Here is a 26,609-nt window from a genome sequence, read left to right as displayed (position 1 = left end):
TCAAATCCTGGCTCTGCTACTTACCAGCCGGTATTTAAGCAGGTTACATAACCCGTGCCTTCTTTCCCCACCTACAAATGCTGATAAACGACGGTGACAGGGATTACTACATACAGAATTAGGGCTATACAGATGAAAGGCTAGCTTCTGGTAAGCCCCATGGCAGCAACAGTGATCAGCTGACCCTTAACAAATAAAGATTGTGTTAGTCCCCTTTTACGTCCAGTCCTCTTAGCCACAAGGCACCTTAGAGCCATGCCATTCATTCTTTAATGAGAAAGGGATTCATCTAACTATCCTGGGTTCCAGTTTTCAGCTCTGTAGGTTCTGGTATCTGGAGGCTTTCCAGAGAAGAAGGAGGTGACAGGGATGACACGGAACAAGGCCAGGATAACACACCAAAATTAGGGGCAGTTTCTGTGTGGTGAAATATTTCCCAAGTTTTCTCACCTCTTTCTCGGCCTCATAACCAAAACTATAAATAAACAACGTGAAGAAGACAAAGTCCAGTCATTCAGTCTCCCGTTCTTCCCGTTCTTTGGTGAGAACTTTCAGACCATTTTGCCTTTTCCGTGGAGCTGAGGAATACAGGAAAGTCATAGGTGTCCGTGGACATGAACTCTTCAGTGCCCAGCTGGGCAGCCTCTGAGTGGGTTTTCTCCCAGCTTCCTACTGGGCTCCGTGGCAGATGTGGAAAAATCCACAAGCAAGAGCTATGTTAAAGCAATGTCTGTGGCGTCCTTTCAGACCACAGGGCTAGGTAAAGTGGCAGAATTTAAAAAGGCTGTAACTTGCTTGATTTCATCTCCCCAGAGCCAAGCGCAGAGAAGGATGCCAAGCAGGTACTGGGCCCGTGTTTGCTTAATTAGTTTATTTGACTCATGCTAGACAGATAAATTAACCCCTGTAGTTATGGTGTGGAAAGGACCGGGACAGAGATATGCATAGAATCCAAAAAGATCAAACAGTAATGAAATGAGACTGAAGTTTCACTGAAGGCTTCATGGGAAGCCTTAGAAGTGACCCTGGTGCTGAGTTGTGATAAATGAGCCAAGTTAGTTAGATGGCAGGAAGGAGAGGGAGCAAGATGTGTCTGTAGCACAAATGACCTTGCCCTACACAGCAGCCTCAGTGCTCAGCCTACCTCCACTTGGGTCGCCATCAGTCCCCACAGCCCGCTCCTGGGTGTCTTTGTCAGGGACCTGCGCTGTGGCCAGAGCATCCCGCAGGATTAAACCCAGGTTATCCTCTCTGGGACCCGGCTTAAGCTCCTCCCTCCCCTATCTCCCCCTCTCCCTAATCAGTTTCTCCTGGGAGCACTTCCTTGTAAGTCCCTTGACCTGAGCCCTCATCCAAGGTCTACTTCCAGGGGACCCAAGCTAAGATACACTGAAGGTTAGCTCCTGGAGGACAAGTCACCAGATCTCATTTATCCTTGCCCCCAGCACCAAGCTAGGCACAGGCAACCCAGATTTGGTGAGAATTGTTTATGAAATTGGGTATGTACCAAACTAGGTTGAGCTTGACTGTCAGCAGCCCAAATCTAACCAGAGAGTGAGGAAAGAGGTGTGTGCCCACCCCTCCCCCTGCGCCACTTACAGGAGGAGCCACTGCTTCCCTTTGACCTCCTCCTTGACCCTTCCAGGACAACTGGACTACACCCCTCACTGCAGCGGCCACGGCAACTTTAGCCTCCAGTCCTGCGGCTGCATCTGCAATGAAGGCTGGTTCGGCAAGAACTGCTCCGAGCCCTACTGCCCGCTGGGCTGCTCCAGCCGGGGTGTGTGCGTGGATGGCCAGTGCGTCTGTGACAGCGAGTACAGCGGGGGCGACTGCTCCGAGCTCCGGTGCCCGACAGACTGCAGCTCCCGGGGGCTCTGCGTGGATGGAGAGTGTGTCTGTGAAGAGCCCTACACAGGCGAGGACTGTAGCGAGCTGAGATGCCCCGGGGACTGTTCGGGGAAGGGGAGATGTGCCAATGGCACCTGCTTCTGCCAGGAGGGCTACGTGGGGGAGGACTGCAGTCAGCAGCGGTGTCTGAATGCCTGCAGTGGGCGAGGACACTGCCAGGAGGGGCTCTGCTTCTGCGAAGATGGCTACCAGGGCCCTGACTGCTCGGCAGGTAGGATGGGAGGTAGGAAGGGGGGCTGCAGAGGGCGTTGGGCAAACGAACCGGGGGTGGAAAGAGAGATGGGAGGGAAGGTGTATTTCTTGCAAAGGAATTCCCAATTGGGTTGTGCTCCTCTGTCTTCCAAGAGAGCCGGTTTCTTGCGTCAGTCACAATGGATGAGATGGAAAGGCAGACACCAGAAATGGTCACATTCAGGCTGAAAGTTCTGACCGAAACTAGAGCAAAAGCAATGCTACCAACGGTGACAGCATTCCGCTCTCCTCGCAGTGGAGGAAAACAGAGAGTCACGCCACGGGATCCCCTTAGGCAAGGCCACTCTATAGCTCAAGGGGCTGCTGAGAGCTCCACCTGCCCCCAGGGGTCCGCCTTGCCGCTTGCCATATTCCAGGGACATGTCCTTTTCCATGCTACTGCACAAAAGGGCGGTTAGTCCTCAACAAACAAGACTAGCCAGGCACACTGGTTATTTCATAACTTACATATTGCCAGAGCTTCCTAATTGATGAAATGATCTAGTGTCCACACAGAAAAAAGGTATTTATAGGCAAGGAATTAAATGTAAACAGGAATAAAGTCCTAAAGGCATCAAACAACAACTCACATTCTAACAATTAGTACAGAATATCAAAAGGCAATAAAAAAATAAAATTTTTTTTAAATTTTAAAATTTTTTTAAAAATTAAAAAAAATATATCAAAAGGCTGTGACTCACTTTGTTCCAGAGGACACTGAGCAAATTAGAACCAACCCCACATGTAGTCTAATGCTGTGGAAGCTGATACAAAGGTGATATCCTGAAATGAAGATCTAAATCCAGCAGAGGGGAAAATATTCATATCTCACTGGAGATTTGTTTTATCTAAAATTAGATGATTTTCATCATTTCACTGTTATTGCTCATCCTTTTCTGATTGAATCAATGGCTCTTGCTGATACATTTTGTTTGTGTATCAGGTTACGTGATTGACCTTGATCCTTTCCATTTATGAGTGAATCTGTAACAGTGGGTTCAGAGGGCCCACTGGGAGGATTTAAAATAAAAAATAACAGCAATCAAATATCTTTAAACCTTCTGATGGGTTGTCTGCTGGGAGGTCAGCTTCATTGATTTTCTGGTCTTCAGCATCACCAGTAGTTCCCCACCTGGTTAAGGGGACCAGTCCGACAAGGTCCCTGCACCTGCGACTTCAACTTAATTTCTTTCACAAGATCCATGGCAATAATGGAAAAACAGAACAGTAATGCACTCTTAGGGAAAAAAATCTTTTCACGTTCCTACATTTGTTTCCACATTTTTATTTCATTTAGCCTCCCCATTTTGTTTACTGAACTGAAATGTCTTTCTAAAAACACATGTAGTTGTTATAGCAATTGTTCCAAAGGAAAATTCAAGCAGAAGTTAAGCCTCGTCGCTACGTGAAGCCTTGTTTGAATCCAAAGTCATGAGGGAGCTGCTGGCAAGGGGAGGCTGAGGGATGGCCCTGGGTTCTAGCCACAGGATGAGGCTCCAGGAGGCCCCCGCAGAGGATGCTAAGGGTCAGCCTGAGCCATTGCTCTGGATGGCTATTCTGAAGCCCACCTGCTTCTTAACAGAATAGATCTTTACTGGGCTGTACAACCCTGCCATTTCCTGCCATATTCCTGACCCTGCTTTTCTACAGGAGTGGGTCCATTTGCAGACAAAATCTTAACCCAATCCTGGATCCAGATGGAAGTGGAGATAAACCCACCTTGTCACTCAGGGAAGACCCAGCAGCTGGATGGAGTCCAAACTGTGAACCCATGTTACCTCCAACACTTTACCTCTGTGCTGTTTGAAGAAGACTTCAGGAGCCCAGATGAATGACTTTACAGGTTCTAGAAGCATGTGAGGAAGGACAGGTGCATCACCTCTACCTGTTTCTATAGCAACCCCACAGCCACCACTCATTGCAGGAGGTGCTGCTCTCAGCACCTGCCTTTTAAACCGAGCACCACAGGTCTCTTCCAGAGAAGTATCTGGGTCATTATCTAAAGTGCTACTTTAGAGAAGGCTGTGGGAGAAGGGACTATTTACCCACTGTTTGACATTTCTGGCCAGATGCGCACACCACGGCGTCACTGCTTCCCTTGCCAGCAGGAGTGAGGACAGGAGAGAGAAGAAGGAAGTTGAAATCATGGAGATCCATAGATATACCTCCGCACGGGTCCTTCTTTTCTCTTTGGCAAGGCCACGGCACAAAGCTGCCCATCGTGTGGGCTTCCTTCTGAGCCCCTAGACCACCAGAGCTTGGATACAACTGTCTAGCCTTGATGAGGCCACTAAATTTGACTCCAAGCCTTGATCTTTGCCCATAGCCTGCCCCAGGACAAAATCTCAGCCTTCCTGCCTCTGTTCTCTGGCCATGTAAAGATAATAGAATGAAAAAGTCATGAATATGAACGCTCAAAACAGGCCATAGAAAGAAGTTACACTGGGCTTCTCATTTTACAAATTCAAAAAGCAGCAGTCCAGAGAGACAGAAAGATTTTCCCGAGCCAGACCGCTAATTAATGGCGGAGCAAGAATGAGAACCTTGGTCTCCTACCAACTTCTAGCATTCTTTAATCCTCTCTGGGATGCTAAGTAGAGCAGAATTGAAAAACGAGAATTATAAAAGCCACATACACAAAGAAATGGTCTTTTGATAGGAAAGCTGTACCCTGTCAAATGATTTTTTTTTTAAGGCATTGGAGGTGGTGGAGAGAAGCACGTTAAACTGTTTGTCCACACCCATCCCCAGTGAAGGAGGTTAGCACAGCATCTGCCCGGTGAAGTGGCCGAAACTCCCCATGAGTCAGCAGGAGGAAAGAACCACTGGAGCAGGACTTGAAACGATCCAGATTGCTGTTCCCTGGACTTCAGTCAGACCTGCGGAGATCCATCAACGTCAGCCTCTGTCTCTGCCCACACTGCAGCCAGCCCGACCTCTGGCACCTGAAGTTACTTGCTCCTTGGAGCAAGACGCTTTACGCAATTGGTTCCAACTGCTCTCAGCTCCTGCGTGCACAACTGAGGCAGGATCTAGAAAGTAAACTGCGTGGAATCTTTGCAGATAAAGCAACTCCAATTCTTCAAGCCACCGTTTATTCCTTTTTAACTGCCTGCTCTTCCCCAAAGTTCAAAGTTGGAACCCCAAAGAAGGACTATGAGTACTTCGCTTCCATCCTCAATTCATTGAATCAAGACATAGGGCTCTTCTACAGATTCTTTTAATAGTTCAGTATCACTTCATCTGATGAGAATTACTGGTCCCCGATGTACACAGCTGCTGCTAAGTTAAAGGGCGAGTGCCAGTGGTCGTGGCCTCTTCCACTGAGCCCATGGCCCCCAAGAGTACTCCCACCACAAAGAACGCCATTGCTGCTCTATCATCGAAAGTGAAGGCTGTGTTAACCACTGGGCTCAGGTCTCAAGATAAAAAATTTGCCAAGTTAAGCTGTCAAGATAAAAAAAATCCTTCTACACTCTCTTCTTCTTTTAAAATCCCAAAGTTCTCCGCTTGGATCATTATTAACTTTATTTTCTGGAAGAAGGAACCAAAAAGAAATATGCCGACTTGTCCCAAGTGCCCTAAGAGTTGTTGACGACTTGAAATTTGGAATGGCCATTTCTGTGACTATGACAGGAGAAGTCCCACTTAGGAAACTTGGAATCGGTTATGTTGAATCACAAGAGGCAGGCAGTAGAGAATCCTTTTTAAAATAAGCTTCTTACCTCTAGGCAAAGCCCCAGTCTGGAATTCGTATCTTAAAGAACAGTCTGAACTCTCCTTAGCTGTAGTTACATTAGGTGGCTATGCATAAATGAAAAATAGCATCGGGCTCAATCCATAACCCATCCTACAAATTGTAGGGGAAAGAACACTAGGTGTAGAAGATCTGGTTTTGGGAGCAGATTGTCCCCCAACTCCCCGACTTTTAGCAAGTCCCTTAACCTGGTCTCAATTTCTCCATAAATAAAATTGGGATAATTTTATCTACCCAGCCTACTCATAGGGCTGCCATGAAAGGACTTCTTCACATTTCATTTATATGGTGTGTGTGAACATGATTTATAGGTTGTGAAATGCCGAGCAGATATAAAGTGGTATTGTTTACTGGCTAAAATGTTCTGGAGCCATTCTGCCTGGTTGAAATCTTTGCTTCTGTGTTTGCTGACGGTGGTAGCCAGTTTCCTCATCTGTAAAACAGGCGTAATAATAATACCTATCTCATGGTGTTGGTGAGAGGACAAAACGAGATAGTCCACACAAGAGTGCTCAGCATTGTGCCGGGTGTACAATAAATGCTCAATAGAATCGTGCAAAGTACTAACAGATTCTATATATAAACTTATCCCCCCTTGGTCCAGGGGCCAGGCTATCCCAAAGATCTTAGTGCAGTTCAGAGCATTAATAATGTCAGAATTAGCAAGGATATAAGCTTATAAATGATCATTTGAGGTTCAATTATTTAAATCTCATTTACATACATTTAGTTTAATAAATGAAAAAAAAATTTAAAAATGAATGTTTAATTTTTTGTTTGTTTCAGTCAGCATTTGCCGTCTCTAATCACAGGGAGTTCTGCTTTCTAGACTGTTTTGTACAATGAATGTTTTGGGGCAATGGCAGTCAAAGCAAATGCCCAGCACTGCAAATATACGGTCCTAATTTCCATCCCATGAGTCTGAGTTAGAGGGCTTGTCATTTCTACCTCTGCTGAGGATCTGAGGGCACAAGTGTGAGCAGAACAGAGGGGACAGGCGCTCTCCATTCACACAGTCTTTGAACAGCAGCTGACTCAGTCCTGTGCTCTTGTGAAGGTGGAAGAGTGAGGACATTCAGAAGAGACATTCAAAGCCAGTGATGGCTCTTAAATTAACATCTTCACCACACGTAAATTTATAAGTTAATTACAATTATTTCAATATTGTCCCAATTTTTAATTTAATCTCTAGGCAGTTGCAATGACAAGCACCCTGGACTGAGTCTCCCAGTGGGTGTTAAAGGTTCAGTTATTTAATACTCACACTCCTGGTGAATCATCACTTCCTAAGGAAACCATACATGAAAGCCTATTTGAGTGAGACTTATTCTTGGGTGATACTTGGGGTGACATTGGAGATGTGAAACAAGAGGGAAAAATAAGCCCTCAAGAATACTTCTTTATCATCATCCCCAAGATCAAGGCTAAGAAGAACTAGTCTAACAGAAGTCACATTTCTTTCAAAACCTAAACAGTTTCTTTTTAAAAGGGAGAATAATACAATAAAGGGTTACTGAGTGTCTTCATTGGGCCATGACATCCAGAACTTACTGTTTTGGCTTCTTATATTTTGCAAGATAACCAAGAATAAGCCTTTATTCCCACTTACCAAGTCAAATATAGGTCCCTAAGGTAATCTGATGACATTTCACTTATTTAACTACTAAAAATGTTGGCCAGTGGTGTGCTGTTAAATATGTAACAACTAGCCCTCCGAGCAAAAAAATTAAAAACCCTGCCTTATAGCATTTGCCAGTTTCCATGGTGGAAACACTCCTTCCATGGCTGATTTCAGACTACCAACATGCCATATGGCACTCAACACAGGGTCGGGAACAACTGTGCGGTAGACTCCAGTTCAACAGTATTTCAACCAGAGAGATACGACACACGTGAATTACCTCGAGGGCATGGATCATAGTAAAATGTCGTGAAATAATCTGAAAGTGATGAGTTTTGAGTATTTATTCCCTTTGTTTTCCATACAATTTGCTTGACTGTACGTTTTTACAATTTAATCTTTAAGGATGACTGCATTTAACAACGCTCTTGAAAAATTCCTGAACATTTGATGTCCAGCTTTCACGAGCTAGCAAGAGCTGGCTCGGGCACACCACTGGCTCGCAGCCCTAGGGAGAGAGGATTACTAAGCACTGAAAAGACAGGAACCTGCCCGCAGAAGGAGTGACAAATCACTCCAAGCCAGTGAGCGGAGCAGGACACACAGACAGGGTGCATGGGGTGAGATGTAAGGAAGAGGGTTGAGTCCAGGATGGGGAAAGGCAGTCCTCTGAGCTCACGCTGTCTGTGTATTGCCTCCTGGTAGTTGCCCCTCCAGAGGACTTGCGAGTGGCTGGTATCAGCGACAGGTCCATTGAGCTGGAATGGGACGGGCCGATGGCAGTGACGGAATATGTGGTCTCTTACCAGCCGACGGCCCTGGGGGGCCTCCAGCTCCAGCGACGGGTACCTGGAGATTGGAGTGGCGTCACCATCACGGAGCTGGAGCCAGGTCTCACCTACAACATCAGCGTCTACGCTGTCATTAGCAACATCCTCAGCCTTCCCATCACTGCCAAGGTGGCCACCCGTACGTAACATTTCCCCATCCTACTTCATTTTTCTTTCCTCCTACATGAGATCATGGGCATTCATGATAGTAGTGTCTTTTCTTAATTCTTCAGGGATGCCTACAATAGTCACAGCCCGGGAGGGGAAGGGTTTCTGATGCGACCCCACTTGGAAAAGGGTAAATCGTTAAAAAGGCACTTCCAATTAAGAGAATTTCCAAATCCAGGCAGCTCCCATCAATTATAGAACCAAAAGGACAAAAAAGCAATTATTGAGTTCTGACTTGGCGTAAGCTCGAGTCTGATTAGAAGTCAAAGAAAGTATGAGACTTCTACAGACTTTGCATCTAGTTAGGGATTCAAAACCAGAAGATATGAAATAGGATGTATAATAAGCAAGTGCTAAATGGTATGTTACAGATGGTAAGTGTATAGCAGAGTGGGAAAAAAAAATCTTATTTAAAACCACACTGACGACACCCACTTCTCCTCAGAGAGAGGTGGCATAATTTCTTCATGGTCTTTTGTTTAGCAAAATATAGTCCATTTTGATTATAAAAGTTGAGGCTTGAGAGGATAGTTTAAGAAAGATTCAGTGGAGAGAAAGAGAGGTTGAGACATAGACAGAGGCCAGCTAAACTGCTCTCCATAAGAAATAGGTTGTTGGGGGGGGGGGGTCTTTAATTTACGACAGGGAAAAATTCCTATAGGTGCATATCTGCATTTTACATATATTTTATTTAAGCACAGAAAAATTTTAAAAGATTGCCTACCAAGTATTAACATTGGCTACCTCAAAGAGTAGAGTAAGAAGCACATAGAAAGGGACTGTTATTTTTTTTTCTCTTTATACACCTCTGGTTTCTTAGACCATCTTTTCCAATACAGCTCCTCCACCCCTCAGATGCTGGGAAGGTGACTTACAATTCAACTCGGACACTGTGTACCTGGAGTGAGTGTCAGTTCCCACAGGTTACGGCCTGAGTCTCACAGGACTGTCTGCACCTCGGGCGCCCATCACAGGTCCAAAGCTGTCACAGGCACTAATGACTGACCAGGTGTAAACTCCCACAACCCTTCCCTAGGTTTGATAATTCCTTAGAACAATTCACAGAACTCAAGAAAGTGCTTTACTCATTAGTACTGCCTTATTACCAAGGATACAATTCGAGGACAGCCAAACAGGAGAGATGCTCAGGACAAGGGATGGTGGACAGGGTGTGGAGTTTCCATGTCCTCTCCAGATATACCACAGCTCCCAGCACCTCCCTTCACCAGCCTGGAAACTCTCCAAACCCTGTTGCTTGGAGAATTTTGTGGAGTTTCACTATGTATCCCCGATTGAATAGGTTACTGGCTCTTGGTAAATACTCAGTCTCCAGCCCGTCTCCCCTCCCTGGAGGCTGGAAGAGAGGCGGCAAGTTCCGATCTTTTAAATCATGCCGTGGTTTTTCTGGAAACTGGCTATCTAGTTATCTCGCAATCATACAACAGATATTCTTATCACTCCAGAGATTCCGAAAGTTTTAGGAGTTGTATGCCAAGAGCCCAGGGACAAAAACCAAATACTTGTTACTATATCACGGAGAGATTCGAGCAGTAGTGGTAACCGTGAAACAGAAGCCCCTTGGTCAGGAAATGGGACTTCTCACCAAATAAGGGATAAGAAATTTCAGTCCATTCTGTGTAGGTCTCAAAGGACAAGATGGTATTTGGTGAACAAATGCCATGAAAATTCAGAGAAGGGGGAGGTCAAAGTAGAAGAGCTGGCCTTGAAGGTTTCTTGGACTTGAACTGCATTTGGAAGGATAGGGACCCCACAGAGAGGAAAGGATTTAAATCATCCCGTCACAGAGATCCTGTTATGATACTGGATTCCCCCTCTGAATGCTGACTCTGTAAATATGCCTATAATTATCTCTGTTTATATTTGACCTTTTTTTCTAAATTCCTCTGGTGCCTGAGAACCAGTTTTAAATATCTTCAGTGATTGTGTGGAGAGGCAGGTCACCATCTGCCGCTTTTCCCACCTTGCTCCGGGATGAGTCACCACAGCAAGTGCCTGGCCCGACTCCCAGGCGTCTCCTCTCCCATCCACGTGCGCGCACAGTGTTGAGGTTTCCATCTCCCGCCCCCCTCCTCCCGTGGCATGCGTCATGCCAATTCAGGGCATCCCCTCAGGCAAGCTCCCAGGTGACAAGGACAAAATGATGTAAACTCACCTGATGTGCCTTCAAGTGGGTTCAGAATCAGACCTACCTTTCAACCAAGAATCATAAGGAAGCTTCCAAACAGGACGGATGAGAATCTGTTGGTTTTCCGATGGAATATCCCACGAGAGGCGAAGCTAAAATGGGAGTGGGCTCCCTGGAGAACTGAGAATAAGTCATGCTGTCATATCTCAGGGCTGGTAATTGGAACTCCATTAGGACAAGCATACCTCCACCTCACTGAACCCGTGCATGCCTCTGTCCATGTGTGTGTATGTGTGTTTGTGTTGGGGGTTGGGGGATGGGGTCTGAGAAAGGGGAGATTAAGAAATGAAAAACAGGGTAAGTGAGGCAAAGAGAGAGGAGACAAATAATGAAGAACTGGAGGGAGACTGTGGAGTGAGAGCAAACATCCCAGGATCTGCCGTTGTTCTTTGTGTGTGCCTTCAGTTGCCTCATGTACATGAAATGGACATCTTAGACCATCCTAGACATAGGCGATTTGAGCTAAACAAAATACTCCGACCGCACCTCAGATGATCAAGAAAGGCGTTCTAGTCTTTATTCTGAAGTTGGCAACCATCCTTAGCCAACTCTCTCTGTGCCTCCCTCTTCCTGGGTGTGAAATGGGAACATTTTATTGCCTCTCAGGAATCCTTAGAGTCTCCAAAGATAGTGTTCAATCCTTTGAGAAGGCATTGTACTAAATACCAAGATTTGCCACATTAGTAAGGAAAGGAAAGGTTGTCTCTTTTGTATTTTAATATAAACCTCTGATGGGAGAGAAAGCATTAGAAAAGCATTTATTTGATTATGTTTGCTATGTTCACTTGGGTATCACCAGTACAGAGCAGCACCAGGGTCATGACAAAGTGGGCCAGTCCTGCACCTGGGACCCGCCATGATTCCAACAAGATCAGGATTGCCCACCTCACCCAAGGTGTGGAAGGAGGACACCCAGGCAAAGCCCTAGGTGATGCTCTATGTCCCTGCCAGGGATAGCCATGACATGGTCACCCACATTGCTGTGTTCCAGATCTCTCCACTCCTCAAGGGCTACACTTCAAGACCATCACAGAGACCACCGTGGAGGTGCAGTGGGAGCCCTTCACATTCTCCTTCGATGGGTGGGAGATCAGCTTCATTCCAAAGGTAATGTCCACATGTGACACTGCCAACAGTCTCTTCTGGAGTATTCATACCCTTCTCAACTTGGAATCAGGAGCTGCAAGGACAGTGTCACCCAATGTCTCTCTCCATGCAGCTAAGGACACAAAGGGACCACTGGTGGTGTCTGGGCTTTAGAACATCTCTTCCACAAAGGCGTGGTAGATTGACTAGCAAGAGTGGCCCCAAGCCCCACAACCTGGCTTTGGAAGACAGGATGTGGGAAGCAGCCACTGGGCCCAGCTCTCTGCTCAGAAAGCTCTATGGTTTGGCAAGCTATGATTTTAGCAAGTCTAAAAACCAAACCTTCAAAATGTTGGGGTTTCTCTTTAGGACATAAGGAAAGCCAGACTGAATCAGTCACATGGCTTTGTTCCGTGCAGAAGATGCACCAAAAGTCAGCTTGCATAGCCAGGCTCTAACGGTCTGAGGCATAACACAAGAATACCTTTTGTAAACTATTAATTGAGAAAATTCATCCTTACTCAAATTATGTTCTTAGTTTTTTGAGTTAAAAAGTATCCTTATTCCATTCTAGTCTTTAAAGTAGCATTTTATTGTATTCATCTAGAACTGACTTTTCCAAGTTGTCAGAGGCACCAGCCGAGTTCTGGTTTGCCAGAATTTGTTGACACTTCTGATACTCTCCCCAATTCTACCACTCATGGGAGTATAATGTTTAATCATAGGCCTTACCCTATCTTCATCTTTCAATATCAAATAGCATTTTTCCATTCATCAGACTTAATGACAGAGAACACATATTTGGCTAACCAGACAGTGATCTCACCATTATTTTACTTCTAAATTCTTCGAGGCATGGACTGTTGGAGCTACCAAGGACCTTCAAGTTCACAGAGTATGATCCTTCATTTTACATTGAGTTTGTTTACTTTAAAAAGACTAAGACTCAGCAAACTTAAATAACATTGGAAAGCTAGTTGGTGGCAGGCTTAACACAGGAATCCAGGGCTCCAGGGTTCTGTCCACTAAAGCAAGACTTTTTTCTCTATGTGGATAGAGTCATGTCACAACAAGCTAAACACATCTGAGCAGGCATTCTGTACAAATACTTTTTTCAGGTATTATCTGCATTAAAATGGCCACTCCAGTACAGTAGACAGCTGGGTGTATAATGGGGCAGAGAGAATCCTATCATCCTGATGCTGAGGCAGAAGGAAACTATGCTAGGTTTGCCTATTTTACATCTAGTATGTAAAAGGGCATGCCAAGGTCAAACACATGGCCACACAGAATACTGTGTGATCTGTAGGTTGCAGCCCCTGCCTGGGAGGTGGAGTGGAGGGACAGGGGGTGTGGAGGGGCATGTGTCCCTCTGATTTATAGGTATGGCTATAAATTACACATAGGGCACTCTGGGTGACATAAACAGAGTCCAAAGAATAAGGAAGAAGGGAAGTGACACAAAAAGAGTCTTTTGTCCTCTCCATTTCCAGGGACACACACAGAAAATATAAAATGACAGACGAGAGGTGGGTAGGTAGATAATTCTGGACCCAACATCATCAGGTTAATGCCTGTCACTTCCTCTTCCACCAGTTTGTCTCTTCCTTTCTCCTTTGTGTTATTCCTTGTTCCATGCTTCCTTTTTCTCTTCTTTGTACTTCCTAGGTGGTTGTGTCACTGACTCCTAACTCATCTGGGTGAAGGGAACACAAGACATTGACATATTTGCACCCAGCTGTAACAACATGGAAAACTCCAGATAGAGCAAAATAATAGCTCCAGTTCATTCAAAAACTGGACATGCTTTAGTCTGAAAAATGTTGTATGTATACATAAAGATATTCATTCACAGGCATAGGCAGACACAATTCCACTCTCCTAAATAGCCAAGAGCATGCTCATCATAATAAAGGCCCCCAAATCTGGTGGATGTTAACCATAACCATCAAACATGGAATCTTTGGCAAGAGTCAATCCACATCGCCTCATGACCAATTTTTGTTGGCAAACTCAAAAGACTCAAAGGCCAAAGAAATGTTCTTGAAAGTTGATTCTCCATTTGCCAAATCCTCATGGAGTGGTAAGATTCTTACTGAGTCTGTTGGGAGTTTTTCCTGGCTCCAGACATTCAGCTGTCAGTGTCACAGGAACAGATGTGGGCTCCATTTTTAATGAACAATTCACAATCGATGTTTCACACTTCTGTCTCCCAGTGATTGTTCTCTTTTGCCTTTTCTTCTCCTTCTTTCTTCCCACCCTCCAGAATAATGAAGGAGGGGTGATTGCTCAGCTCCCCAGTGACGTCACATCCTTCAATCAGACAGGACTAAAGCCTGGGGAGGAATACATTGTCAATGTGGTGGCTCTGAAAGAGCAAGCCCGGAGCCCCCCTACCTCGGCCATTGTCTCCACTGGTGAGTGCTCCCAACCCTTCTTCCTACATCTACCCATTAGGTCACACTGGAAAAAGGACAACAAGTTGCCCAAGAGGTAGAGAGACAAAGGGTGTTGGATTTTCTTCTGGAGCTGAAAATGATTTGGATTCCTGGAGATGGAGCTACTCTACCAGATGTGTAGCTGAACATCTTCCCTATTGCTAATCCTTGCAAGCACAGAAATCTGGGAGAGTATCATATGGGAAAAATTCTTTGTTAGGATTTCCAGCGTATTTCTTCTGATCTTCTTCATCAGGAGGCTTCATTTGCCATCCCTTAGTATCTTGAGCTTAAGAACCAGCAAGAAGAACTAAGTCTTATCTATTGGAAGATTTAGTGAAAGTCATCCAACCCTTCCCAAACTTGCCATCATTTTCCAGTGAGGAACAAAAATACTTCCTTCTCTGAGTTGACATGAGGACTAAGTTAGAAAAAGCACACAAAGTGATGAGCTCTATGTTGATGAGAGAGTGCTCAAGACCCAGTGTATATACATATACACAGAGAACACACTTAGAAGTGAGAGCAGCTGGAAATAAATAACTCAAAATAAGTATGGGTGAGTTGGGTCACTGTTCAAAGTGATGACTTAAGTTGAATATTATTTCATCCCCACAGTTAATCTTATGCAAGACTGTTGTTTCTAGATTCAATTCAGTAACTGCGTGATCTTTTGCCTTATTGTTTTCTTAGCTAACAAAGATGGCCAACTTCAATGCTGTAAATCAGTAATTGTGATGCATATGTGTACACCGTTCCCAAGAATTTCTCAAAGGTTGAAAATAGCATCTGGTATCATTTTTGGTCTCATTTTATTGACGTAGGAGCTGAGACTCAAGAGTTAAGCACTTTTCCCTTTTAGTTAACAGACACTGAGATAGGTGAATATTTGTACAGCTTTATTTTTCGTAAACTGACATTGACACCTAAGAAAGCCAGTTATGGGTTTAGGACAAAGGCCAAGTTGGCCGGGAAAAAAGAATGACAACACCATGTAATGAGACCATGTTTATGGATTAGTGATTCATACTTTGCTAATTGGAACCAAACTAAATAACATCAGGTGCTGGGGCTTATGCTCAGCCTAGGAAACATTGGTTTTAAACTATTGTGGCATTAGATTATGTTCCATTAGGGCACTTGTGCTCCATGGCAGTGGCTCAAGGCAAGGACGGAGGGGAGATGCAGGCCTCTGATTACATCTGCACCTGTGCCCAACACAGCCTCAGACCAAGGCAGCTCCACCTGTTTTGTATTTTGTGTGGGCATTTCAGATTTTGTTGTTTAAAGGAAAAGAGTATTATTCCCCACTAAAAACGCTTAAAACTACTGTTCTTTTTTTTTTAGTATTTTATTTACTTATTTGACAGAGAGAGATCACAAGTAGGCAGAGAGCCAGGCAGAGAGAGAGAGGAGGAAGCAGGCTCCCCTCTGAGCAGGGAGCCCGATGCGGGGCTTGATTCCGGGACCCTGAGATCATGACCTGAGCTGAAGGCAGCGATTTAACCCACTGAGCCACCCAGGCACCCCTAGAACTACTGTTCTAATGCAAATGTGTTTTAGAAGAAACTCCATAGCCATGAAACTTAAAAGTTCTCTGTAGGAATTTCTGCAGATGCCAGTGACTAGAGTTTTCCAGTTTCATTCCCCAAGGTTATGCTGGAACCTGACATTTCATGATGTGTAGATGCTCTTCCTCTGGGATGGAACATTTCAGTGACTCCAGGTCACTCCTGTGAACTGATTTTAAGAAAAGTTGACTGGAAAACAAAAGCCTAGACAAAGAAGATGGTTCAGAAGAGGGCAGAGGAGAGCACTGATGGTGTAGAAAGCTTTTCCTCCAAATGTGGGGAAGATAGTCTAACCCTGTCTCAGTCTTCTACTCAAGGCACATTTTTATGAAATTTGCAGTATTTTTTTTTGTTTGAAATTTCCTTAGGATTTAAATCTCAGATTTAAAAATTTGTGGTAAAGCTAGGCAGATTTTTTTTCAATCAAGAAAAATGTCCTAGTTAATTCTTTGGCATTGTGTATGGAGTCATGAAGAAATGGAGAGAAAAATATTTATTCCAGTTGACTTTCCGAGTAGAACTTGTGTTTGTTTAGAAATTAGGACCTAAATTGAAAGCAAGCTGACACCAACTTGACTGGAATGGGGACACCACTACTGAGAAGCCAACAGAAGGGCAGAATCCAAGGGTGGCTACAGAAACGAAGGTTGTCTCCCAACCCTGTCTGCTGTTTTCAGAGAAGGATTCTTTAATCATTTCCTTCTGCTGAGGTCTGACAGCCCCCTCCTGCGAACCTCTGAGTCCTCAGAAGCACTCAGACTGGCTTCTTCCAGGCAGGCCCTTTAAGGAATGCAAATTACTAGACCTCCTGCAACTAGAGCCTTGGCCAGAGGATTGTATTCTAATATGGACAATCCATTATGGTCAAGGTCTTGGGGATTTAAAGAGTTAAAAAACAACTACCTTCCAATGTCTTTTGCATTTCTATGACATCTTTTTTTTTTTCCTTCAAGAAGCTTCAGTTCTCTGAAATGCTTCCCCTTCTTTCTCATGAATACAGAGAACATTCATTCATTTCATTTACTCAATACCCATGCACTGAGTATCTATGTTTCAAGCTTTATGTTTCTATAGCAGCTAGAAGACCACTTCTCCCATTTTGTTATTAAGTTAAATTAAATTTAAAAGGCCCAAGTTACCTAAAACCATTAAATTCAGCATGCTGAAAACATCTGGATGTGTTCTGTTAAATCATATCATTACCTCAAATATGAAAAACAGAACTTCATTTTAACTCCAAACCAGGTGGCACCAAAATGGCCTGGTGATTTTCATTTTGACTGGTAGTAAGCCAAAAATCCTAAGCTGCTTAACAGAGAACAAGATTGGATTAGACCCAGAAAGAGGATGGGGTGCCCAGGAAAAAGACCAACTCTGAAAGACTGAGAATCTCAAAGTCAGACTAAGTCCATCCTGTAGAAGATGCTCCATTTTGGAGACCATAGGAGGTAGTCCAGAGTGGATTGGTTTAAAAAACTGGTCTTTGGTAACAAGGAAGAAAAACTTTCTTTAACTAGCTAAAGCAAACGAGAATTTACTGGAAGGACATAGAGTGTCTCCTGCAACCCTAGGACCAGAATGTATCTGGATGTCACGAAAAAACTGGAGAATGGAAAGCCAAGTTCAGGTTACTCTCTTTGTCTTTCTAGAAGCTCCCCAGAGTCACTTCTCTTTCACCACGTATATTTGTTCCAAAAATTCTGCAGCCAATTCCTGTGTGTGTGTGTATGTGGGTGGGTGTGTGTGTGTGTGTGTGTTGAAGAGGGAGGTCCCCCCACAAAGCAATTCTCTGGGCACCAGTTGGGTATCCGACAATTCCACTCAATTCTGAAACTATCTACCCAGACACAGAAACAGATGCCACAGGCTGAAGGCTCAGTCCTACAAGACTGCCATCCACATCAGATGCCAGTTGCACACCCAGGTCACTACCTGTGTTTCTGACCAACTGGCTATGCAGCAGAGATTCCCACCACCCCCTCCTCAGGTTTGATTAATTTGTTAGAACTGCTCCTAGAACTCAGGAAATCCATTTGCTCACAAGATTACTGGTTTACTACAAAGGATATTGAAGGATACTAACCAACAGCCAGATGAAAAGACACATTGGCCAAAGCCCTAAACAGCCCAGCATGGTGCCTGGTGGGAGCATTCTGGTTCCCCAACCTGGAAGCTCTCTATACCCAGTCCTTTTGGGTTTTTGCAGAGGCTCCCTTACTGGCAGGACTGATGGTGACCAGAGGTCAGGAGTGGGACTGAAAACTCCAACCCTCTAATCACATAGCTCACTCCCCTGGTACCCAGCTCCAAGCCTCACCTCATTAACATCACAGAAGACATTAGATCTCTCTTGGCTTAGGAAATTCCAAGGATTTTAGGAGCTTTGTGTCAGGAAGGGACCAAGACCAAATATGTATTGATGAAAATCACTCTCTCCCTTCTTCCCTCCCTTCCCGCCTGTTTTCTCTCTCTTCAGATCAGATGTTTTCTATTTATGTGTGACTATGGTAGAGAACGGTCATACTAGCCCTGGATCTCCATGTCCCAAACCATCTAAACAGAGAAACTGAGCCTCTGGTTCCAATCCCAAATCCTTGAAGAACATTAATATTGATATTAATCAGCTGCAGCCAGAGAGGCACAGTCGTATTATAAATGCAGACAGGGAAGCTGGGCCCACTCTTTTAGAAGGTAATGAGTAATTCAAAAAGGACACATTGGCCGTGCAGACCTGCCATGAGGAGTTGAGGACAGCATTTTCTATTTTCCTCACGAAGTTCTTTCTTTTTCTATTTCCATTTGACATTCTCTCCCCTACCTTGATCTCACCACTAAGACCAGGACCCCAAGTGGGTGCTGGAACCATGGGTGGTGGGTCACCTGGGATGCCAAGCAGCTTTTCTAGGTCATGCCACACCATAATGACGTTCCCCTCAGCCACTCAGTGCCAGAGGCCAGGGCTCAGGAGGGAACACAGTACCCTTGTAGCTCAGGAATATGCAAGAGCAAGTGGGAAAAAAATAGCCCACAAGATGGTCTTCCTAAAGTAAAGGCCTTTTTTTTTTTTTTTTGTCCCAGAAGGAATGTTTACCGTCCACAATGCAAATGTCTGTTGGGTTGTGGTATTGTCTTAGCAACTGGACTGATGGAGCTGTAGATGTGGCTGAGCAGGGACATCTTTTGGACATTCATGACACCCTCTTTGGCTACTGAGTTGGAAGTCTCGGGTGTTTACATGGGGCTGATAATCTTGGAGATCTTTGGTCAGGGCTCAGAGAAGGTGAGAGAAAGGTAGAGCACACACAGCACAAGCACATCTCTCAGTTCTCTGGCCCATTACTTCCAGACAGAAACAGGGCTCACAAGCCAGTGGGTGCCCTTCCCCTGCCCAAATGGGGGAGCGTCAGAGCTGGAACAGCAGAGCCTGGTGAGAGCAAGTCAGGGGAACCGACTTCCGGTGTCGCTACCCCTGTTGCCAAACCGTGTGTCCTCAGGAAAGCGATTTCGTCTTACTGTGTCTCATTTTCCCCATCTGTAAATTGGGATAGTAATACCCACCTTTCTTTGACTGACCAAGCTAACCTAAGGAGGAGAGGAGAGAGCTGATTTCGAACAACCGTTTCTAAACTCTTTTTTCTGCTTGATCCTTTTCATTCAGTCATTGATGGGCCCACACAGATCCTGGTTCGAGACGTCTCGGACACTGTGGCCTTCGTGGAATGGACCCCACCTCGAGCCAAAGTCGATTTCATTCTCTTGAAGTATGGCTTGGTGGGCGGGGAAGGCGGGAAGACCACTTTCCGGCTCCAGCCTCCCCTGAGCCAGTACTCAGTGCAGGCCCTGCGGCCTGGCTCCCGCTATGAGGTGTGGGTCAGCGCCGTCCGCGGGACCAACGAGAGCCAGTCCACGACCACCCAGTTCACAACAGGTAGGCTGGGGTGTTGGGGGGGCACGGGGAGGTCGAGAGAGTTGAGCCAGCGGGTGCCACGTCCCATCAAGAGGGGTACCAAGGAGGCAAGGTGATGTTGCTTGGGCGCCCACCTTATCAAAGACCCAAGTTGCCGGACAGCACAGAAGCACACGCATGTTCGAGAGAGCTAGGTGCCCGTCCTACCTCTGCTACCAGCCAGATCTGTGACCTAAAGCTCTTCTCCACGGTTCTCGGGTGTCTCCTCGGTGAAATGAAAAGTTTGTCCATATTGCTAGCCCAAATGGAAATTTTCTCAGAGTTCAGGAAATGTGCCCTGCCTCGAGGTGCTTTCCTGCTCTTTGCGGGCACTTGTAATCATTCTGTAAGTTCATAATGACTGCACAGCATGGTGGCGCCCCAAGGAGTTGTGCGAAGCCCAGACTGTGCGGCTGGCGGCAGGCCTTCAGCCTAAGACTTTGACATTTAGTCTGCCCTTTGCAAACACCGGCAAGAAGGCTCGCGGGAGGCCTGCTCCCACACACGGTAGGTTGGATGAGACCCACCAGCTTCACTGCGATGACCACTCACCCCCCCTTCCCAGGGCTGTCAGGACGCAGAAAGAGCTTCTCCCACAGTCAGGAAAGGCCGGACCTCATGGCGACCTGCTCCCTGACTCACTCAGAGCCCATCCAGCTGACCAGCAAGGGGGCAAATGGGACAGGCGCCATCCAAACACAGGCTTCCCAGCACTCCCACTGGGTCAGCAGGGGCTGGGATCAGATAGCGAGTCTCCCCCTGACCCGGATTCTCAGTCTTGGTCTCTCTACCCTGGAGAGGTCACACATCAAGGAGTGTCTCTGCCAACTCCAAGTTGTGCAGGGATCAAGGGAAACTGCTAGCCTCTGTAGGATCTGAGAACCGGCATCTTCTGATGTGGTAGAGTAGGAGAATCGCTAATTCAAGCATCCTACTTGCAGTGTGGCCCTAGAGCCCTTACAGGATGGGATAAATCAGCCAAGGGGCTTCAGGGTGCTAACGTCGGCAGCACCATCATCCTCCACCTGTGTTTAAAATCAGTCAAAGCATAAGACAGATGGAAGCCAGAAGTACCCCCTCGATTGGAGCCTGTAGCTTAATGTTAGAGACAGATGGGCTTGCAAGGTGATGGTCCCTGGGGACCTGGACCAGGCCTACCATGCGGCAGAAGTCGGGGGGAGACTCGTGTTGGGATTTACACCACGGAGGAACTCGCAGAAGCCGGATGCCTGGGGAGAGCTGGCTCCCATGAGACAGGTGAGCAGTAGAGTAGACCTAAGTGCCAAGGTCCTGCTGCAAAACTCACCACTGAGCGAAGTCCACCTTCCCCAGGGTAAGGAAGAGCGCAGGGTCTTATAACAGGGCTCCCTCTGCACAGAAAGACACATCGAGAGTGGGGAAAGCGTCCCTGCTAAAAGGCAGCAAGCTTGGACACTGACTGCCAGGTTCGATTTGGAGAGAGAAGTTCTCTCCCAGCCCCTGGGCCAGACTCCACCCCGGCCAGGGGATCACGGGTCAGACTGTGCACCCAACACATCTTGGGGTCACCCGTGACTGAATATGCATCCAAAAAAGAAAAAAAAAAAAAAAGGAACTAAATTCTTCCCCTTTCTCTTTCCTTCTCCTCCACTTAATCCCTATTGTTCAGGGCTGAGCACGACCTGGTACAGTGTCCGTTGGTGGTGAGTTCAAGGTCAGCCCATTCCCCACCACCCCCCACACACCACAACACCGCCCTGCTCAGGCCAGTTGTGGGATCTCCTGGGGGCCCGCATTCTGTTCTGAATTTCAAGACAGTTTCTGTTTGAAAAGAGGTTTCTTTGTGCTTTGCCCAGATAAGGAGTTTGAAGAGGCAGAAAAGGAGAAGGGCGTTCTGGAGCAGCACGACGAAAGGCAAATTCTTGATGTTAGGGTCGACAAGATGGAAGCGGCATTGGCTGGGGGCCCAGGAAAATTCCAATCAAGACAATTACATTCTGCCTCCTCGGAGCTCCCCCTGAGTTTCCGCTCACTGCTGCGTGATTCTCTTTCCGGTCGCCTGGAAGACTGGCAGTTGTTCCGAGGTGGCCTCCTGGCCTGCACCTCCAACCTGCTCCCCTCCGCTCAGCGAGGGCAGGGAGATGCCAGCAGCTTTGCAGAGGAGCTCTGGGGGGGGGGCGGGGCAGGGGAGGGCAGGGCTGCCAGCCGAAGGAGGAGCTGGAGGGGCGGGGGTGGGGGGCAGACCCTCACAGTAGGACCCTCAGTCATTTCAGAACTCCGCTTAAATTCAAATTAGCTAAAGTGCTTTTCCAGGTGATGTCTTCGGCACTAGGAGCGCACTAATTGCCCTGGCAATTAAAGCAGAGATTTGTTTCCTGTGTGGTGTGCGGGATATTTGCCTGGGTCCTGGAACTGCTCCCAAAAAGGAAAGCACGGTGATGGGAGCACAGTGGTGAGAGAGACGCCGCCAGCCCAAGCAACCCAGGAGGCCAATCTCGAGAACCTCCCTGCCTTCGGGGGTTCTGGCTTCAGGAACCTTCATGAAGGCAGTCCAGGGACACTTTTTCTCCACTGGAGGCCTTCTGTCCTCCCTCAGGGTACTAAACTCAACCTCCAGAGCATTTGGCTGAGCAGAGGCTGCTGCTCTAACCTGAATGCCCCAGAATGCTGTTATGGTTTGAATTGTGTCCCCTGAAAGGATATTGGAGTCTTAAACCTCAGTCCCTGTAGATATGACCTTATTTGGAAATAAGGTCTCTGCCGATGACCAAATTAAAGGAGGTCATTAGGGTGGGCCCTAATTCAGTCTGACTGTGTGTCCTTAGAACAAGATGAAATTTGCACACAGAGGCCAGTACACAGCGAGAACGCCATGTGAAGATAAAAAGTAGAGATTGGGGTGATTCTTCTGTCAGCCAAGGAATGGCTAAGATGGCCAGTGAACCACCAGAGAGAGGCCTAGAACAGATTCTCCCCTACAGCCCTCAGAAGGAGGCCACCCTGCCCTTGATCTCAAACTTCTAGTCTGTACAGACAGCACATTTCTGTCGGCCAAGCTGCCCAGTCTATGGCAAGCCGCGAAACTGAGACAAAGGCCCACATCCCAACGGTCGAAGCCCCCGCCTGCTCAGCAGCGATCCCACTGGCGGATTCCCTCACACATGCAGCCTGGCTGGCATGTGCTACCCCAGCCAAGACCAGCTGCCCTCAGCCACCTCGCCCGGAGCATCCTCAGATGCCCCCTGCCAGCCGAAATATCGAACAAGACTTCTCTAAATAGGCTTTGAGGTGGCAGACAAGACCAAAACCTGATAATTTTCAACCAGGCGCTTTGCATGTGTCTATTGAACACCTAGCAGGGGCCAACCACTGTTCTAGGCATGGAGGGTCCAGCATAAACAAGATAGATGAGAGCCCCATTCCTGTGAGTTACATTCCAGTAGAAGAAGAAGCAAAGAAACATACATGATCCTTCCACCCTGAGTGCTGTGCCCAGAAGCGAAAGGGATGCTGTAAAGAAGGGCCATGTGGGACTGAGTCATTCAGAAACACCTCACTGAGGAAATGCAGTTTTAACCAACACCTAAGTGACCTAAGCCACGTGAGGTTCCAGGGAAGAGCATGCCAAGCAAAAGCCTCAGCCCGAGCAAAGGCCCTGGGGTGGGAGTAAGTTTGATGTGTTTCATGAGTGGGGAAAAAAGGGAGTACAACTGAAGCACAGTGAATGAGGGTAGAAGTCTTATGAGACAATGTCTGAGAAGCAGAGGGCCATGCAGGGGACAAGCAGGAGTTTGTAATAGGATGCAACAGGCAATCTTTAAGCAGGAGAAATGCTTGGTCTAAACTATGTTTTAAAGACTAGATGTGGCTATTACCAGAGTCCACAGCCCCGAGCCTCTCTACGGGCGCCCTCCTGGACATCAGTCTTTGCCTTCCCCTGGCTTAGTGACATGTTGCAGAGACCAGACCAGCTCCTACCTACGGGGAGGGCTGCCCTTGAACCAGCCCTCCTACAGGTCAGGCCTCAAGACCCAGAGGAGGGGCCTGCTTAGTTGGTGAAGCATCAGACTCCGAATTTCAGCTCAGGTCATGATCTCAGGGCCCTGGGATCGAGTGGAATCTGCTTGAGGGTTATTTCTCCCTCTCCCTCTGCCCCCCCACTCATGCTCTCTCTCTCTAAAATAAATCTTTAAAAAAAAAAAAAAAAAGACCAGGGGAGCAAACAATTTCACTCCACCCCATTCCTAAGACCTCCCCACTGTTGCCAGGTGGACTGGGGAGACCCCAGGTCCTGAGGCCATGACCCAGCCTGCCCAAAAATTGTCACTGGAAGCTCTTGGTGTCACCATGAGAAAGAATCCAAGGACAGACACAACACAGCGATGAGCAGTAGAAACAGGAAAGTTGATTAAAGTGAAAATACACTCTAGTGACATGAGAGCTGGCAAGCTCAAGGGAGAGGTGCTCCACTGGGGTTTGGGTCTCCATGTTTTATTGACAGTTGTTAACAAGGGAGTGGAATATTCATTACTGCGGGCAGGGATTTCTTAGAAGTAAGGTGGTTTCCTGTCAGGGCACCCTTCTGGAGGAGATTTTAGTATTGTAATGTAGTCTAATGAAGGAATAATGTGAATTTTCGCCTACTTTGTCAGCCATCTTGGCCTGTCTGGTTCGATCCAGTTTCTTGTGGTTTTGTTCAGGAGTGCTGCCAGGTCAGGTCAGGCCTCTGACTTTCTCATCGTGGGCCAGGACTTCCCCCTTTGCTGGCCTCCAGGGATCCTGTAAGAGCTTAACTACCTACTCTAACATTCCCAAGCCCTCATTCCCAGCATTGACCTCTTCTGGCATCACTGGAAATCACTGGAAAGTGCCCGGTCCCTTCAGAGACAACACTGCCCCCTATCCACAGTGCATAGTTGCCAAGGCCAAAAAACTCTAGAAAACAAAAAACCATAGTCTCCGAGGTCTGGAATCTTTAGTTAGGAAGACCAGTAGGTAGGTACAGGACTCAACCAAACCCTAACCCTAACCCTAACCCTAACCTCTTTTTACTCCAATTCCATTCAGGCCACACACCCCACACCCCGAACCTCGCACCCCATACCTTATCTCTGCCCCTGCGTGAGATGAGTGGCATACGGCCCGTGCATACGCATTCTTCCCACATGCCCCTGTATCCAAGCTCCTGTCTCCATCTGACTCTTCTCTCCATCCACAGCATGTCAAGAATGTACAGAATCCAGCACGTTAAATCTACATTGAGTAAGGAAACATTTGTCAGAAAAACAAGCTGCAGAGACATAAATCTGCTAAAAGATTCACCTAATTTACATCACTAAACAGAACACTTCTCACTCTGAAGCAGCTGCCCTCAGATTGATTCACAGCCTTCCCCTCTTCCCCAAGAACAGTGGGTGCATACTTGCCTGCCATTTGCAAATTAGAAGTCTGTCCACTCCAAAGTTAAATTCAAGTCTCAAAGACCAGACTTACTGAGAACACTTTAAGTAGCAGTTTTTCATGGCCGCCCCTTCTTCCCCTACACGTTGTTTGTGTTGTTTCTGCCCAAAGAACCCTGAGGAGATGACCAGTCTGGGGAGAGAGAATCAGCCCCCTGCCCCCAGGATTGTGGGAGAGACCGTGTGCTGGTGGTCTCTCCTTCGCACGGGAATCTAGAGCTCCAGAGAGCAAACATTGGGGGGCCATGTTGTTGGAACTCAGGATGGGCTTCAGAGGCAACAAGGAGTCCTCCCAGGACTAGGCCCCTGTTTATGCACCAGGCATCACACCGCAATCTTCACATGCATTGTCCTATCTGTATGATAACCTGAAATGTTGGTATTAGTAGGCCATTTTACAGATGCGGCCATCAAGGCCCAGTGACACCTCACTTGACCAAAGACTTGACCATGGTCCCATGACAATGAGAGGCAGAGCTGGGGCTCAACTTTTCCACTACATCACATCCACTATGTGTTTACTTAATTTCCTACAAACCTTGCAGCATTGTCTATGCAGGTAAATCTAGGAGGAGATGCTGATACTTCAAAATCTTGCAATCAACTGTCTTCTTTTAGCCTGGTGGCCAAATTTGATGTTACCATTTTCCATCATAATCACTTGGAAGCTGTCTCTGATTTTTTTTCTTGCTGAGGTTTCCCTCACTTAATTTTAAGCTTATGATAACTGGCTCATTCTAAAATTTCTAGAATACCCCCACGTCCATTCAGGAAATATTCTAGAACATACCCTGAATGGAAGTGGGGCAAGCATAACTCTAACTCCCATGTAAAAATCTCCAAACCACCCATGGAATCTGGTGGAACAAAAGTTCAAGGGCAGCCCTGGGGTTCAATCAAAATAGGAGCGTGAGGGTCAGGAGATGGGGGCTCTCATCCCCAAACTTATTAAACCTCAACATACATGACAAATTCACATGATCCCATGTGATTTTGGTGATGACTGACTCTTTTTAGAGATTGATGCCCCCAAGAACCTGCGGGTGGGCTCGCACTCGGCAACCAGCATTGACCTCGAGTGGGACAACAGCGAAGCAGAGGTCCAGGAGTACAAGGTTGTGTATAGCACCCTGGCGGGTGAGCAGTACCACGAGCTGCTGGTCCCCAAGAGCTTCGGTCCAACCACCAGAGCCACCCTCACAGGTGAGTACACCCCGGCTCCAGGGGCACGTTGGCCCCTGAATCCACACCCTCACCACCCTCTCCCCAGCCCACCCATCCCCCATCCAGCCACTGCCAGACCCCACTCCAGTCTTTCAAGTACCTGTCACTTCTACTGCTCTCCATTGTCTGCTGTCATCTGTCTGAAAATACTGCAGGTCTCCTCTTAATCACTGTGAAGAGCC

The 26,609-nt window shown here is 46.8% G+C and overlaps 1 protein-coding gene across 3 annotated transcripts in view; it reads left to right on the top strand.

Annotated features, from left to right (window-relative positions):
- The window catches only part of TNR (tenascin R), a 391,950-nt gene that overhangs the window by 313,470 nt on the left and 51,871 nt on the right, over positions 1-26,609 (top strand). For 2 of the 3 annotated variants that reach the window (XM_032838745.1, XM_032838744.1), the window contains 6 exons: positions 1,646-2,122; positions 8,226-8,489; positions 11,716-11,831; positions 14,077-14,227; positions 19,478-19,747; positions 26,221-26,406. In XM_032838745.1, the coding sequence (XP_032694636.1) occupies positions 1,646-2,122; positions 8,226-8,489; positions 11,716-11,831; positions 14,077-14,227; positions 19,478-19,747; positions 26,221-26,406 (1,464 nt within the window). Of the gene's footprint in view, positions 1-1,645; positions 2,123-8,225; positions 8,490-11,715; positions 11,832-14,076; positions 14,228-19,477; positions 19,748-26,220; positions 26,407-26,609 lie in introns of those variants that run through there. The other variant, XM_032838746.1, reaches the window with a different exon arrangement.

This window comes from Lontra canadensis, unplaced genomic scaffold (genome assembly GCF_010015895.1).
Source record: "Lontra canadensis isolate GAN:19392208 unplaced genomic scaffold, GSC_riverotter_1.0 scaffold106, whole genome shotgun sequence".
NCBI classification, from domain to species: Eukaryota; Metazoa; Chordata; class Mammalia; order Carnivora; family Mustelidae; genus Lontra; species Lontra canadensis.
Note: the sequence above shows the minus strand (reverse complement) of the source record. Positions and strands in the feature narration are given on the sequence as shown.